Source organism: Engystomops pustulosus, chromosome 5 (assembly GCF_040894005.1).
Source record: "Engystomops pustulosus chromosome 5, aEngPut4.maternal, whole genome shotgun sequence".
NCBI lineage: Eukaryota > Metazoa > Chordata > Amphibia > Anura > Leptodactylidae > Engystomops > Engystomops pustulosus.
In genome coordinates this window covers 34,386,319-34,402,947 of record NC_092415.1, presented here as the reverse complement: position 1 = coordinate 34,402,947, position 16,629 = coordinate 34,386,319, and the positions used below count along the sequence as shown (strand labels likewise).

General features: G+C 43.1%; 1 protein-coding gene across 1 annotated transcript; it reads left to right on the top strand.

Annotated features, from left to right (window-relative positions):
- The first annotated feature begins 261 nt into the window (after nt 1-261).
- Nucleotides 262-15,228, top strand: E2F5 (E2F transcription factor 5). The gene is made up of 9 exons (XM_072151609.1): nt 262-568; nt 2,406-2,515; nt 7,821-7,984; nt 9,527-9,568; nt 10,016-10,080; nt 10,917-11,160; nt 12,693-12,875; nt 12,984-13,028; nt 14,031-15,228. The coding sequence occupies exons 1-9, from the start codon at nt 455-457 to the stop codon at nt 14,138-14,140; spliced, it is 1,077 nt and encodes a 358-aa protein (XP_072007710.1). The 5' UTR covers nt 262-454; the 3' UTR covers nt 14,141-15,228.
- The last annotated feature ends 1,401 nt before the right edge of the window (nt 15,229-16,629 follow it).

Sequence of the window (16,629 nt, the reverse complement as noted above, 5' to 3'; positions counted from 1 at the left end):
CAGCTCTAATTTTTCCCATAGTGTTTTTAAAATAAAAGCTGAGCTCTGGTTGCAATTGGAAACTGGAGCAGTTTCACTTCAGACTCTGTGCTGTCTCTTGGAAGCTCCTCTTCCAGTGTAATGCGCTTCTCAGCTTAGGCCCCGCCTCTGCTTCCTGTCACGTGATCCAATTGTGTCAGCAGGTCCTTACTGAGCACGGTACTGTCATCTGTTCGGAAAAGTTTCCCTCATACAAGATGGCCGCTCGGGCCTCACGTGAGGGGCGGGGTCCCTTAAATATGTCACCGTGTGGTCCCATCTTTTCCTACAAGTTTCTGTCTCCCGGGCAACGCTGCGACCAGACGTCACTTCCCGTGTAATCGCGTCTCTCGTGGTGCTCCGCGTGTTCTGTGCACAGTTCCCGGTGTGGGGGGCGGGCTAGAGAGGCCTGCCCCCGGTATCACGGCTAGTCAGTATGGCGGAACCGGCGGGGGTGTCCAGCAGACATGAGAAGAGTCTGGGGCTCCTCACCAGCAAGTTCGTGTCACTGCTGCAGGAAGCGAAGGACGGAGTGCTGGACCTGAAAGTGGTGAGTGGCCCCGGGGCTGGTGTCACTGATGCGTCCCGACTACACTGCAGGTCACATTTTAAAATCTTCCCTTGCTGTCAGTGACTGGAAAGTCATGAAAACCTGATAATACAGAGGAATTACCTGAGTTCTGAGTCCAAGTGTTGAAGCCACATTGTGTATGGTGGGTACATGCGCACATCTGCAAGTAGCAGCCGTGAACTATATGCAGATTGCGGCCACCATACATGTGCGACAAGCACATTGGGGCACATTTACTAAAAACGGTGCAGTGTGCACTATGCGCAGTGTCCTGTGTAGTGTGCAGGGGGCGCCAGATTCAGGATTTCTGGCTCTTGTTCTTCATGAATCAGATGCCCCCTGCGCTGCTCCGATGTAGAGCACCAACTTTTTTCGGTGCATCTTTACCATGGGGCGTGTGACACACTTCTGTCAGACTTTGCATGTTAAATATGGCGCACAATGGGACTGATCACTGGAACGCCCCGGTCAGTGCAGAAATTTGTCTATAATGTAGCGCGCGCCACCATTGTGTCTTGGACACTTCTTAAATATGTGTGCAAGCAAACCGGCCGCTAGACGCCCTGTAGGTTTTGCCCTTGCTGCTGTCCAGTATCCACGTCGTTTCTGTATCCTTGGTTGGAACCCGAGCTGCAGTCATAGTATAAGATGATCAGTCTAAGGCCGTGTTCACCTTTAATCAGTTTGGCCAGAAGACTGACACAGTTTTAGGGCTGCGCCACAGTCTGCCATAAGGAGCGTATAGACAGAAAAACACAGGATGCCAGAGGGTGTGGTGTGGAAAGGATCCGATAGAAAACATTGGAGGGAAACTTGCAGAAGTGGCATCATGTGAGCATGACCTTAGCGTACATTCACACAGACGTATGCCCGCTGTGTGGCAGCGCGCTGGAGAAGAGGGAGGAGCGCTCTCACCCCTCCCCTCTGCATAGAAAACAGCGCCGCACACACGGGGGAGAAAGAGGGCATGCTCTATCGTTTCCACGTATATGGTACAGAACCGTACCGCCGCCGTGCCTCCATTGCCATCTACGGGGATGTATAATTTGCGGCCGGTTGTACGTCGCCCATACGGTCGTCTGAATGTGGCCTTAATACAACCTAACACTCTGTAAACCGGTCAACATGAAATGCGAGATGCAAACTACGTTTTTCCAGGGGTCTTGAGAGGTTATAGTTAGTTTTCATTGAACCTGGACTGCAAAGTTTTGGGTTGGTACTGAACTTTGTGGGTTCAGGGACAGGTTTGGCATTAATTGCTAGTTGTATCTCGCCGCTGTTCCTTTATATTTGGCAGGTAGGTGTGAAGGATGTTACTTGACTTTGTCAAGATTGATAAGATGTCGACATCCATCAACCAGAAGATGGGGAAAGTGGGGTTCTGTTCACCCTGATGCATCCAGACACTGACTGTGATAATCTTCTTATATTTGTTATCCATGGCTGACTGCTTTCTAAAATGAACTTTCAAAATGATACTATTTAGCCTGAAGGGCTCTTCAGGGAGGTGTTACCAGAGTCTGATTGTGTGGTTGCTTCACAAGCTGTTGCACTGTGCAGGAGCTTCCCTTCTGCTCATTGTTCCCTCCTGCAGAAAGTGCAGTGTTATGTTTACAAAAAGGAGGAAACTGACTCTGACTGGAGCCATTAAACATCCTTTGAAAGTAATATACATTTTAATGTATCCACTAGATTATTATTTTAGAGATCTAAATGCCATTGTCTGCTTTGGACAATTCCTCTGTATTAGAAGCGTCACCTGCAGGCATCATGTAGAAGAGGTTTTTATTCAGTACTGAACACCTTTCTCTTTCAGGCTGCTGATACCCTGGCTGTGAGACAGAAACGCAGAATATACGACATCACTAATGTCTTGGAGGGGATTGGTTTAATAGAGAAGAAGTCAAAGAACAGCATCCAGTGGAAGTAAGAATATCAAGCAAGACTCTCTCTAGACTTCTTGTCCAGTCATTTACAGTTCTTAGTTCTCCACTTGTATAATCCATGCACATGGTATAGGTATAAAAAGTAGTAAAGGTAGTAAAGGGTCTGACAAATGTCATACATTGTCAGCATTCTGAATACTTTCAGTAGTTTATAAAATGTTTTTTCCCCAGCACCACGACGGCACCAACCAGAGAGAGAGAGGGATCCACCCCCGGGGACAGGAAACCTGAGCATAAAAACACGCCCCTCCTATCCTACCTCAGTGGTTTCCTGTCCCTGGCGGGAACCTGAGTGTTAAGAGGATTACTACCTGGTGCCTGTCAGACGGCAGGTACTAGGTTTTGAACCCGGCCAGTGAGCTGGAGGTTATCCAGATCTGGAGCGATCCAAAGCAGCACAGGCGAGGTGCTGCGGGTATAGGCAAAGTGTCAGCAATGATAGTTGCCATTATGTGTGTCCTAGCCCCAGAAACAGCATGATGTATAATGGGGACTAGAGTGTGCCTGTTCTGGTTTTCTGCTGCACGGTACCGACCCCAGAGTGGGAGCAGGTATGCAGGGAGACGTGTCCAGTATCCGACCTCTCCAGAAGGAGGATTCACAGTTGCATGGTGTGATTACTCCTCTCCAAACACACCTCACGTGGTGAATGGCGCTAACAGGATGGGCTTCGGGCATCCTGTACAGTACACACCTCCAGTGGAATGGGTTGTGTCTGTTGGATTATCTCTTATGAGGGGGCTCACGGAACCTGACAAAGAGGTCACCGTATCCCCACAGACCCGGAAAAACCATCGTAACCATAGGAGAGTTCCGGGTGGTAAGTCTACTTTTTTTATTACACTCATGATATGAAATGTGTAATATGGATTCTAGTTAACCCATGGATACATTGGAAAACTACCAGCCATTCTAAGCTGAACATACTTGCTCTGGTCAGGTCTAAAATCCTGTTCAGTAGCTTGGGTTACAGCTTGGATTAATTACCCTTGCAGCCAGCTTCAGTTAATTGGCTAACGGCTTGCAGGTTAACCTCTCCTCCCAGTGTGGAGAAGAGTTTAGTGTGGAGGTGCCTCAAGGAAACACATGGTTTCTGTTTATTATGGCGTCCTGCACAGAACTCGCTGATGGTCAGATTGTGGTGTATGTTTAACTGAGCAGATCAGGAGACAAAAAAGATGCTACATAAACTGTTTGCAAGCATGCTCTGAATTCTAGCCTATGAGCGTTTACTACAGCTAAGTGCAGCTAAAGGGAATTCTGCACTTGTATGAGAGTTTCAGGTAGTTCAGTTAATTATCTAACGACTTGCAGGTTAGCCTCCCCTCCAGGTATGGACAGAAGTTCAGGACTGAGACACTTCACAGAGCACATGGTTGCTCCTCAGTTATCTTGGGTCTGAACCACATGCCGCTTTCATAAAGCATTGCTTGGACACAGAAAGTGAGTTTCCATCAACATGGATCACCTGGCTCAAAATTACAAGAGGTAGAAAAACCCTCAGTATCGGGTGCTTCTATACCTGCAAACTTGTTAAGTTTGAAAGCTACTCTTATATGGCATATTGCAGTTTGGTAACTGTGGTGTGCAATTTCCTAACTTAATTCAGACTGCTCTCTCCAACCTTGTTCATCTGCATACAATAGGATATAAAAGGTTTGCTCATATAATACATTGTGGTTGTGGGGCCACTGGACACATTTGACTTTGTATTAGTTAGGAAGGGGCGCTGGTATTATCCACTGTTCCAGTAATTGTATTGGTGATTTTTGAGCGCCAGTGCATGGAAAGATGAGGATCCTCACTAAAGACAGAGCAGCTTTATAACCGGAGGTATAGAAGATATTGATAATTATGCCTGAATCCTTGTGGGGAGCAGTGTTCCAGAAACCAAGCAAGTTATGATAAATAATGCCAAAACCTTTACTGGGAATAGTTGTTCCTCAGATACATAAGATACGGTAGGAGATGTAAATGATGATATAACCCTGGCTGTGAATACTTCCACAGACACAGAGTAATGTGAATGATGCTATACTCCTTGCTGTGAGCGGTGGTTCCACAAATACCCAATAATGGTTGCTGTGAATAGTTCCACAGGCACAGAGTAATGTGAATGATGCTATACTCCTTGCTGTGAGCGGTGGTTCCACAAATACACAATAATAGTTACTGTGAATAGTTCCATAGACACAGAGTAATGTGAATGATGCTATACTCCTTGCTGTGAGCGGTGGTTCCACAAATACACAATATTAGTTGCTGTGAATAGTTCCATAGACACAGAGTAATGTGAACGATGCTATACTCCTTGTTGTGAGCGGTGGTTCCACAAATACACAATAATAGTCGCTGTGAATAGTCCCACAGGCACAGAGTAATTGGAATGATGCTATACTCCTTGCTGAGACCGGTGGTTCCAAAAATACCCAAGGTAATATGAATGATTACATAATCCTTGCTGTGAATAGTTTCCACAGGTGCACAAAGTAATGTGAATGATCCAGGCTGTGAGCAGTGGTTCCACAAGTACCCAAAATACACAAGATAATGGGGATTATGTCAAAGACCTTGATAGAAACAATAGTTTCACAGGTAAGTAAGTTAATGTGAATGATGCCAGAGTCTTTGCTGAGAGCAGCTGTTCCAAAGGTAAGCAAGTTAGGGTGAATGGTATCAGAATCTTTGCTCCAAGCAATTTCTCTATAAGGGAGCAAGATGTGGTGAATAAGGGCAAAATCCTTACTGATAAGATATGCTCCTGGCGTTGTGTGCTTTGCGGGTACAGCGAACTCCAAATAACAATGTGTACCCAGACTTAGAGATTCCCAATGGGATATGATTCCCTGATGGTGGTCTGCTTATTTGTATAAGCCCGACAGTCTGCCTCTCTTCAAGGTCACAAAGGTAGAGCAAGTCAGAATAATAATGGTGATGGTCTTTGGTGTAGCGCCCTCATATTCAGTGTCTCTTTTCAGATCCTGCAGATTTAAGTAATATATTGCAGTTTAAAAAAAAAAAAAAAAAGAGATTTTTTTTTTGGTCTGGGACTGCGGTTGTGGAACGTATAGTTCCGATTTCCATGCGGGTTCTGCCTGGGAGCGAACCTGGGGGCCTGTCTTGTTCGTGACCTAGGGACTACCTGTATATGGACATCGTTAAATCATGTGATCATATAAGGTACATTCTACAACCATATTACACTTCAAATTAGCCATTAATAGCTTGTAGTGACCAACATCCATCTGGGTATCAAATATATTCATGTGTAATAACCCCATTATTTACCCATGTCCCTCCACATTCTATGATACAATGTGTACAGGTGCACAAGTCCCTATGACGTCAGGGAGTCATCCACCTATCATATACCTCACATAATACTAAGAGGAGAGGACCCTGATATTTCCATTCATATCCAGTCATTCCTCTATGCTGCATTTGTATATAGAGAAAGCTATCTGCCATTAGGGGCAAAGCTGTACCTTCTTATAGGAAGTTTTAAAATGGATAAACCAGTTAATCTGAGTCGGCAGGCCACCCATGTCCCTCCTAGTTCTAACGATGGCCTTTATACCAGCCTTACCCGGTCTTAGTTTATTTGAGATCACTACAACTTGTGTTCTGCATGAAGGGTAGAGGCTGTAATCCTCACTAAGAGAGTCTAGTGGTCAGACCTTTGGAATCTAAGCAACGTGCTGTCAGGATTCCAAAAGAGGTTCTAATAAATTATTATATATACTGTCAAAAAAAAAAAAAAAAAGTACAGTTTTTCAGAGAATCTGGAGTCAGTCAAAAGCAGTAAGTCCCAAACTACTGAAAAATATAACAATAGTGAAACAGGGTGTAAGTTGTCAGAGGATCATACAATGAAAACAAAGTTGCTCTTTAACGTGTTCCTTAGGAACACCTAAAATAAATGGAAGATCAATCCGTTGTCCGTCATATGTGAATCTCAAGTTATTTTGGAACATTTTAATTTCTAGTATCAGGTTTTCTCTGGGGGGAAAAACCTTATGCTTTCTGGTTAGTATAGTTGACATCTAATCCATGGATGATTAGGTTAAAAAGACAGTTTCACTTTTGATCGGTTATAATATATCTTAAGATCATGTATATGGTGTAAAAGAAAATAATCTTTTTACTTGGTGGTCTAGACCTTTATAAAAAATAGAATCTGACCTAGGAAGTAACTGAAGAATCTGCCCCAGAAACTATCCGTGCCTTTTCTACCCGAGCACTAGCCACATCTTGGGCATAATTGAGATGGATTGTCAGGGAGCATGCGGGTTTACTCCCCCACACTTTCTTAAAACACTATCGGTTAAATGTGGTGGGTACTCTTGAACTCTTTGGAGAGAAAAGCGCTCTCCTCTGGGGGCGTGTTTCTTATGATTTTTCCCTCCCTAAATATTTCTCTCTGAAAATCTCTCTGGTTGGTGCCGTCGTGGTGCTGGGGAAAACAGAAGTTACTCACCGGTAATGATGTTTCCTCGTACCACGACGGCACCTGGTATATTCCCACCCTGGTGATTTTTTCCTACCTTTTTATTGGTGGTATTTCAGGGGTGTCAAAAAATAAATAAATATTAATATTGATATTTAAATAAATTTTTAAAAATAAATAAAAAAGGTAATAAAATAATTTTGTCAAAATTATGGTTACATGGAAAATGTTTTTTCTGATATACTAATAATAAGGTTCTTCCAAGTCTCTGTAACCCACTGAGGTAGGATAGGAGGGGCGTGTTTTTATGCTCAGGTTTCCTGTCCCCGGGGGTGGATCCCTCTCTCTCTCTGGTTGGTGCCGTCGTGGTACGAGGAAACATCATTACCGGTGAGTAACTTCTGTTTTCACATCACCTGGCTCCCCTGCCAGCAGCATATGGTGTATCCTGGGGGTTGCAGCTGCAGCCTGTGTCAACTCATTATTCCTTTACTCCACACCATCCTCCTCCCTCCCCTGCTCAATGCACATGACAGGAAGGGAGAGAGAAGGAAGTTGAATGAGTTTGGAGAAGACTGAGACGCAGGCCGTTGCAGCTGGACTCGCCACATGCTGCTGACAGGGAGCTAGGTAATGTGAGATATTTTTAATAAAAGCAGTGGCAGTTTTCACAATATTGGCCTTGATTATTAAATAAGACGTGTACAAAAAAAGCAGTGCAATGTTTTATTGTGCATTTTCTATAGTTCTTTTTTAAGATTTGACACCATTTCTAAGCTTGTTAATGTTTATATACTTGTGACAATTGTGATCAGAGGACATCTTGTTTTCCTATAAGGGGTGTCGGCGCCGGCTGCAACACAAAAGAAATCCTGGACAGGCTGAAAAATCTTAAATCAGAAATTGGTGAACTGGAGCTGAAGGAGAAAGAGCTGGACCAGCAGAAAGTGTGGCTGCAGCAGAGCATCAACAATGTCATCGACGACTCTGAGAACCAAATATATCCTTTTCAAAATATAGTCGTCTCGCTGTCAAAACCCCAAAACGGCCCTCCAGTATTTCGAGTTTGGTTTTGCGGTGTCCCATGGTGTATAGGTCTAAGAGGTCCATATAAGCAGGGCCAGTTTTAGAGAAAGTGGGGGCCTGGGCAAATCTAATAGTGGGGCCTAAAAAGAAATCTATTTTATGAATAGTCACATTCCTGAAGATGCCAGCTATAACCCTGCACAATAAGAACACTTTGCCTTACCATACTACTGTTTGTAGACTGCAATCTGTAATATGGGCTGTAGGAGGATTTTATAGGAGACAGATGATTGGTAGTTTGATGATAAATATGAAAGATATAGATGATCGCTTTATAGATGCAGACATATAAAGTAGATGGATAATAAAAAGATACATGGACAAAAAGCTGCGTTAGATTTCTTACAGGCCGGCTGACATCACAGGAGGCTGGGGAGCTGCGACAGAAAGGAGATATGCATATCAATTAGCCAGGGGGCGTGCATAAATTACTGAGCGGAGGAGCTCAGATGACGCGGCCCAGAGCCCCTCCAGTACCATTTCATAAGTTAAAAAAAAATCCTTTTATGGGCGATTCAGGCGCTTGGAAATTAGCTAAAAGTAGAGAGATCTTCCCCTACAGCAGTGATGGCGAACCTTTAAGCGGCCGAGTGCCCAAACTGCAACCCAAAACCCCCTTTTTTATTGCAAGGTGCCAACCAAAAATTAAAGCAGTAACTTATTGCTCCCTGTTCCTCAACAACGTTCAATCATACTGGCCTCCTGAGGACAAGATGGATAATTTGCATCATTTTAGCTTCTTTCCAGTGTTCCTCCGTACTCTGAGAATTGTGGGGCCAGCAGAAGGTCCTGTTGGGGTGGTGGCCCGAGTGCCCACAGAAAGGGCTTGGAGTGCCGCCTCTGGCACCAGTGCCATAGGTTCGCCACCGCTGCCCTACAGGTAACAAGCATGAGTTATAGGACAGTCTAACACCCCTAAAGTGGCGAGGTCCTTTAAACATCAGCTCTAGATAAAAGCCTTCTGTTATGAACTTAGTCCTGTACCTGGGACTGAATGGCCGAGGACATTCCTGACATTGGTCATGCCATTGGGTGCTTTGAGTCCTGAGAGTGTGCCAGAGACAATCTGAGAGGTGGTTAACATTGACAAACCAAAAATCTGTGCGGACTTATATACGGGCGGTCCCCTTCTTGAGAACACATGACTTGCAGACGACCCCTAGTTACAAATGAACCTCTGGATGTTGGTAATTTCCTGTACTTTCGCCCTAGGCTACAATGATCACAGGTGTCTGCAATTAAGCTTTGATAATCCTGGTTCTTATGGCAACCCAACAATTTTAAAATCCAGTTGTCATCGAGAGCAAAACATTTTTGGCTGGGGTTTCGATTATAAAATATAGATTTTTCCACTTAGAAATTTAACTTGAGAATAAACCTACAGAACCTGTCTGGTACGTAACCCGGGGACTTCCTGTATACAGTATTTTATGTGTATTCCTTAATTCAGCCATACATTTTCTTTTGTAACCCATGATGATCTCTGCAATTGCTTTAATGGTAAGTCTGTGGTAATGAAAAACTGATTCCTTATAAATTTATTTATGTATTGTCCTGTACCTTATACAGTGTCCAGCGGAGAGGCTCCAGCCACATACCAACATAAAATAATTGTATACATAGAGCTTTTCTTAGGGCTATGAAATGTTCACCGATCCTATCTTAAAGGGCATCGACTGCAAGAATAAAGGACTGTATGCAAACGAGCTTGAGTGACTCCAGGCTCCATAGGGGTTAATGGGACCTGGAGCCCCTCAGGCTCATTTGCATACAATCTTTCAATCCTGTTGGTAGATAGCCTTTAAATTCATTTGTGCTGCAGACTATATGGATGGATCCGGTTTCTTTTTAAGATCACAATGAACTCCAATGCTGTTGCCACTTATTTTACCCTCTTATTCATGAGTTTAAACCTAAATTTTAACATCAGAATGCTCCACTTTACAGGGGACACTCTCTTGGCCGTTCAGGCCCCATCCGGCACCCAACTGGAAGTTCCGATTCCAGAAATGGTGAGTGTAAGCTCCTTGTAACGCTGTATTAACAACATGTGGTAGATTTGTAATGGAAAATCTGCACCATATTTATTAAATCATTTAGGACCCATGTATAAGGAGATTTTCACTTTTCTAGGCCTGTAAAAGTTTTGTAAAATAACAAACTACTGTGTAAGTCCAGTCCATCTTTCTGCAACAAACCTGGTTTCCTGGTGTAAAAGTCCTGAAATAATTGGAATTGCTAGTGGACTGCTTTTAGTTGCGATTATTTCCCTCTTTAGGTCACATTAATGCAAAGTGGACGTGAAGGCGGGCAGTAGCCAAGTACATCGGAAGTAGCTGTAGCCTGCGAACCTGCAAGCTATATATGATCAATTCTAGGCCAGAGCCTCCTGATGTATCTGGAGGGACTTATAATAAATGTTCCCTGTGAGTGAGATCTTGTTTCTGTTCCCTCTTTGCAACAGTGAACCAGTATTTGATGGAGAAAGGTGTTCTGATATTTTAACTCTAAAATGATCAAAAGATTGATATTCACATAAAATAATTGATGTCCAAGGAAGCACCATACGTCTCATACCTGGGCACTCTGTACACGGATCTGCTGTGTCTGAGGAATTGAACATGTGTGCTGGTAAGAATGAGGGATAGAGTACAGTGCAGGGGAAGAGAGCCCTTGCATCATAGCCAATTATGAGCCGGCAATAATTCTGTGATGCAAGGACTCCCATCCATGGGTTCTGACCGGCTCATGGGACTGAAAGCTTCTATATAGAAAAGGTAGTTGTCTGAGGCATTACTTTCCATTCCCGTTGCCATCAACTTAACCGTAATACAAATTCTTTCTTTAGGGTCAGAATGGACAGAAAAAATACCAGATCAGCTTGAGGAGCAGTTCTGGGCCCATTAACGTGCTTCTGATCAATAAGGATTCCAGTGCCTCGAAGCCGGTCGCTTTTCCTGTTCCTCCACCTGACGACATTGTACAACCTTCAGCACAACCTGAACCATCCAGTACACAGCAACCGTCCGCCCCGAATACTCCTCCACCCACAGAGGAAAATCCGACAAAGGAGGCGGAAGAGTCCAGCACAGGTGGGGGCTTTTCACGTCTACTATACTTGTTGTAAATCATTTGGCTGGAAAATATCTGCTATTGTATCTGGAAATGTATAAGTTTCCGTTTACACTGGTCATTACACACTGGACTAGTCATTCTTGTCTGGGGAAGTCGCTGGTTGTTTCCCTTGCATTGGCCTCCAGTATATTATAGTATAACATGCAGTCGCTGAAGTAAAGCTACATCTTAGTTCACAGCTGTGCCAATACAGGCGGTCCCCTACTTAAGAACACCTGACTTACAGACGACAAACGGACCTCTGGATTTTGGTACTTTACTGTACTTTAGTCTTAGGCTACAATAAATAGCTCCAACAGGTGTCTGTAATGAAGCTTTAATGTTAATCCTGGTTGTTATGACAACCCAACTTTATTAAAAATCCAATTGTCACAGACCAAAAAAAATTGTGGGCGGGGTTACAATTATAAAATATACAGTTCCGACTTGCATACAAATTCAACTGAAGAACAAAGCTACTGAACCTATCTTGTACGTAACCCGGGGACTGCCTGTACTCCCTTTTGTTCTTGTCTCATATTTGAGCAGAAAAGGTAAGACTAAGTTGACACTTGTATTTACCTATTGGCTACACTTGTTGGTTGATATATTCTATGGAGAAAGGAAGGTAAGTGGAAGACCTTCCATGTTATAGGAAGCTTCATTGTTTACTTCCCATTGATAAGTGATCCCTGTGTCACTGACTGATTATAGCTTTGGAACACTTTAACATATCCAGGGGATTTTGAGATTTTTGAAAGTTGAGCAGGTCCCTATACACATAGGTTTGGGGCATTTTTCAATTGACTGTGATAGGCCTGACTCGTAAATTACCCCATTATGGAAATTACAACACTCTATGTACAGAAAAAAAAAAAATTTAAAGGGGTTTTCCCATAAGAGAATTCTCACATCTCAATCCGTTAGTGATCAATTTTACTCAGTTTTATTGCTGTTTTAGCTCCTATCACTCCCTAGGCTGCTCTGTGCAAAATCCCAGAGTGTGGGCGGGGAGACTCTAAGCAGATACATTATGATCCATCTAGTTCTGTGGGGAGACAGTGTGGTTACATTATCAGGGTACAAGGTGTGTGTTTATACTTTTATCTGCTTCTGACATTGTACTGACACACAGAGAGAGATGAGACGGATCAGAGATGCCTGTTACACATTGCATAATTGTCTGCGATGTGCAAGGGGTTAACCACAGGAAGTAAACAAAGTTTCCTATAGAATGGAAACAAACAGGTATAGAAAAAAGAAGGGAATTGATAAAGAAAAGTTAGATTTTCCAATAAACTTTCTGTATGCCAAAAATATAATTTTTCTGGATAACCCCTCTAAGGGAGGATCTGACAGCTACTGTAGGAATGGGGTTACCATAGACCTTATTCATGGGTTAGCTGGCCGTACAAGAGAAGTAACTGGAGGTCGGGACTTGCTGCTTAGTTTACCATCACATACAGAAGCAAACATAACCATAAACCTTGACCGTTTTTTGTCTCCTCAGATGTACAAGATAACACAACTGTTGGCAGCTTCTGTGAACTTCCAGATTCCCTCCTCTATCCCCCTCTGACGACAGATTTGGCACCATCTGCCAACACCAGCACCAGTGACTTCCTTCCATTGGATGTTAATAATATCCTCAAGCCCAATACATTTGACATTGGAAAACTGGATGATACAGAAGGTAAGGGGTTAATGCAGTATTATACAGGAATACGGATTCTAATTCAAGATGCAGGCAGTGAAATTGACATTTGCTTATTTTTGTTTTTCTGAAAATGTCCTCTTTTAGGTCAAATAAGTGGGGACTTGATTGATGAACTAATGTCTTCTGATGGTACGTATCGCCTTCTCGCTTTACCAGCTAATGTGAATTGTTAAGTCTCACAATATGACATATAAACAAGAGCATTGTTACTACCACAAAAACGCTATACATGGCTTCCTGTTCATGGGTTATGTGATATTGTCCCCCAGCCCCATTAAAATGTAAAGGGATATGCTGCAGCAGTCCTGTACAAGTGTCATGGCCTCCTGTCCTGCCTTGTCCATAGTAAAGGAAATATTTTATCAAAATCAAGTATGGATAAACCAGGGACACTTACTCATAGATCCAGGCACTGTGACTGTGATAATCTTCTTATAATTTTTATCCATGACCGCCTTCCTTCTCAAATCAACTTTTAAAATTTATGCCAATGAGCCACAAGGGCTATGGTCCTGCTAGCAGAGCCCCTTCATGCAGCTTCCCTTGCCACTGCTCCCTCAGCGCCCCCCTCCCTTTTTCCTGCAGTTATCTCAAAGGAGCAGAGGAAGTTTCAACACAGTGTAACAGCCTGTGAAGCTACATCATAAATGGATATTATTATACTTGCTTACAGATGATTGATTTGCATTACTACACATTTTGTACTCTTCCTTGGCTAAAAAATACTCCTTAAAAATGTATTTTTTATAATTGGGGGGAAAAAAAATGTAGTATGACCTCTGTTCATTAACTATGGCATATACCTGGGTGGCTGCACAAATTGGGGTCAGATCTGCACACCGGCCGCGCTGCAAGAGATGGAGCAGGTCCTATTCATGTGGATTTGTAGCCATAGAGGACAAAAGTCTTTGATTGGGTTGCTAGAATACTAGGACAGAAAGCAGAGAATCCAGCTGCAGGTTCAGACTACACAGCGTTTATTTGTTGTCTGTTACCTTGGAGACACGTGCATATTCCCATTCGTAGTGGAGGTTTGTGTTGACCCTGTTATCCTATGGATTATGTATACAGCTCTTGTATAGTCTTTGCATTATTTCTCTTGTGACTAGATCTTTTTTTTTTCTCTTTCAGTCTTCCCGCTCCTGCGACTTTCTCCCACACCCGGCGATGACTACAATTTTAATCTGGATGACAGTGAAGGAGTCTGCGATCTGTTTGATGTGCAGATACTAAATTATTAGGTTTATTCCCTAATTTCCGGACTACTATCTCCATCTGCCTTACAGTAGCGTCACTTTTACTCTTGGATTTATATAATTTTTTTTTTTTTTTTTTTATTGTACAGTGAAGTAGATTTTATAAATGCATTGTTCTTACTACTGGACTTGTTTTGTAGAACAAACTAACAGTGACTAACCAGATGTTCTATAAAATATCCCAAACTGCTAATAAATTGCAAGGATGTTTGAAAGGAAATCTACCATGGAATCCATCCTGATAAACCAGGGACACTTACTAATAGATCCAGGCACCGTGACTGTGGTCATCTTCTTATATTTGTTATCCATGGCCTCCTTCCTTCTAAAATCAGCTCTTAAAATTAAGCTAATTGGACAGAAGGGCTTGGGTATGGGGTTGACTGGACCCCTTCATGCAGCAGCTTCGCGGGCTGTTAAACTGCCTCCCCCATCTGCTCCCTGAGTACTTCCCCCTCCCTCTGCCTGAAGTTTCAGCACACGGTGGGTGGCGAGTGCTCCTTGCACAGTGTAATAGCATGTGAAGCTACAGCAGAAAGGGTTCTGGTAACACTGCTAGAAGTCCAGCTAAATTATAAAAGTTGATTTTAGAAGCAAGAAGATGACCAGTCACGGTGCCTGGACCTATGAGTCAGTGTCCCTGGGTTATCCATTTATTTTGATGGTAGATTTCCTTTAAATGGACCAGGCCTTCCCGGTCATTGCTTGCTCTTGTGAAAAGATTGCCTAGAGTGCAATGCATCAGGACACCAGGCAGTTCTGTGGACCCGGTGATCTGAAACCTTTGTAAAATGGATCTGTCAGAACTACTAGTCCGCACATGGACAGCAGAGAATAGAGGTGGGAGACTTTAATAGTTTCATATCTGACCAGATGCTTTGCAGGTAGCGGAGTTCTTGTTGGACTACTTCCCTGTCCTAACAGTATTCTGGTGGGGAAGCCATGACCCCAGCACATCATAGATGACTTTTTGGTGCTACAAGTCCTGCTCCGTGCAGTGTTTGGTTGGCTTATGGTCCTTATTATAAGTGTTTAAAATACAGCATTATCCCCATGTATCTAACTGTTGTCCTCAGATATCACAGGAGCCCCTGGGTAATGTGAGACCGCAGGGATCTGAAACTATTGGGTCATTTCTGCTGTCCTATCTGAGAGCTTTACCAGTATATGATGGGGAGAGGAGCTGCATTATGGTATCTATAGGTTTATGTGATGTGGAGCAGCATTTCTGAGTAAAAAGCACAGACCTCCTTGTAGGGATATTTGGGACTTTTTTGGAATGCTGTGAAAAATCGTACTCTTTTGCCAAATCCTATAACTTTATACGTTGCACAGCTCCTCCCCCTCCATGTGCTGCTGTCAGGTGAGTTTACCTGAAAGATCCACTTTTGAGTATTTTTTTTTCTATTTCTAGCTCCAGGTCTAGGATGGAAACTTTTTTTTTATAATTTCATGGACCTTAGTTAGATTTGTTACACTAGTGATAAAAAAATAAAATAAGTATAAGATGCTTACACTTGGCCTGGACTTTAAAGGGGCTGACCACTTGCACAAAAGGTTACCAGGGTAGGTACAAGACCAGAGGTCATCTATAATGTATTTACCCTGGTAAACTTTTTCTAGTCCATGGTACCACTTGGTTACATGACCCCACGCAGCAGGATCTCCTGTGATGGATCTAGGGGCCTACGCACTCATTACTTTACACAAGCCCCCTCTGTCATAACCAATTTCATATCCCTCAAAGGAAGACTGATTACTGCTGCTTGAGGGTCATGTGACCCGGGGATCCCAGACTACAAAGAAAGTTTCCTTTACAATTTTGGTGACCCTATTAGGGTCTTGTACCTGCCATTCTAACCTTTAGTATTTGTAGTCAACCCCTTTAAGGCAATTAACATATTTGAATTATCTGGTTGTTGATAAGGACTAATACTCCTGCCAGTACAGTTTTAGTAACTTGCATTTTGGGAAGACTTTCTTTTAATGACTCCAAACCTGTTGTTAATATGCTGCCTATGGTCTGTTACAACTAATAATTGTTCCATGATCCAGGCGATTGTACATAGCGCTGAATCCCAACACCCCGGACTTTATCCAAAACCTACAGTACATGTAGATGTGCTGCCCCTCAAGTTATGTTGCAAACTGTCACACCCAGGCCTGAAGGTTTTCTGTACTCAAGATGAGATGTGTGAATTGAAGGTGACATATGATGCTGTGAGGACTAGGTTCTTCTACTGAAAGCACAACCATCCTGCATGAGGCACAGATGACTATGATGCTGTAGGTTGGATCTCTGTTGCCCATATTTCACATGCTGTATATGCCAGTGTGGAGATGGCCTAAGCCTCATGCACCAGGGCAGCTACCAGCACATAGATCCAATATGGATACCCTTCATTAATATATATTTGCTCTATATAACATTGCAGTCTGCAGTCTAATTAAAGAAAGTCAACCATCAAAATCTA

Coding starts and splice junctions, on each gene's coding strand:
- E2F5 (XM_072151609.1), top strand. CDS start 455: ATGGCGGAACCGGCGGGGGTGTCCAGCAGACATGAGAAGAGTCTGGGG. Junction 11,161..12,692: donor GGCGGAAGAGTCCAGCACAG/GTGGGGGCTTTT, acceptor TTGTCTCCTCAG/ATGTACAAGATAACACAACT. Junction 12,876..12,983: donor AAAACTGGATGATACAGAAG/GTAAGGGGTTAA, acceptor GTCCTCTTTTAG/GTCAAATAAGTGGGGACTTG.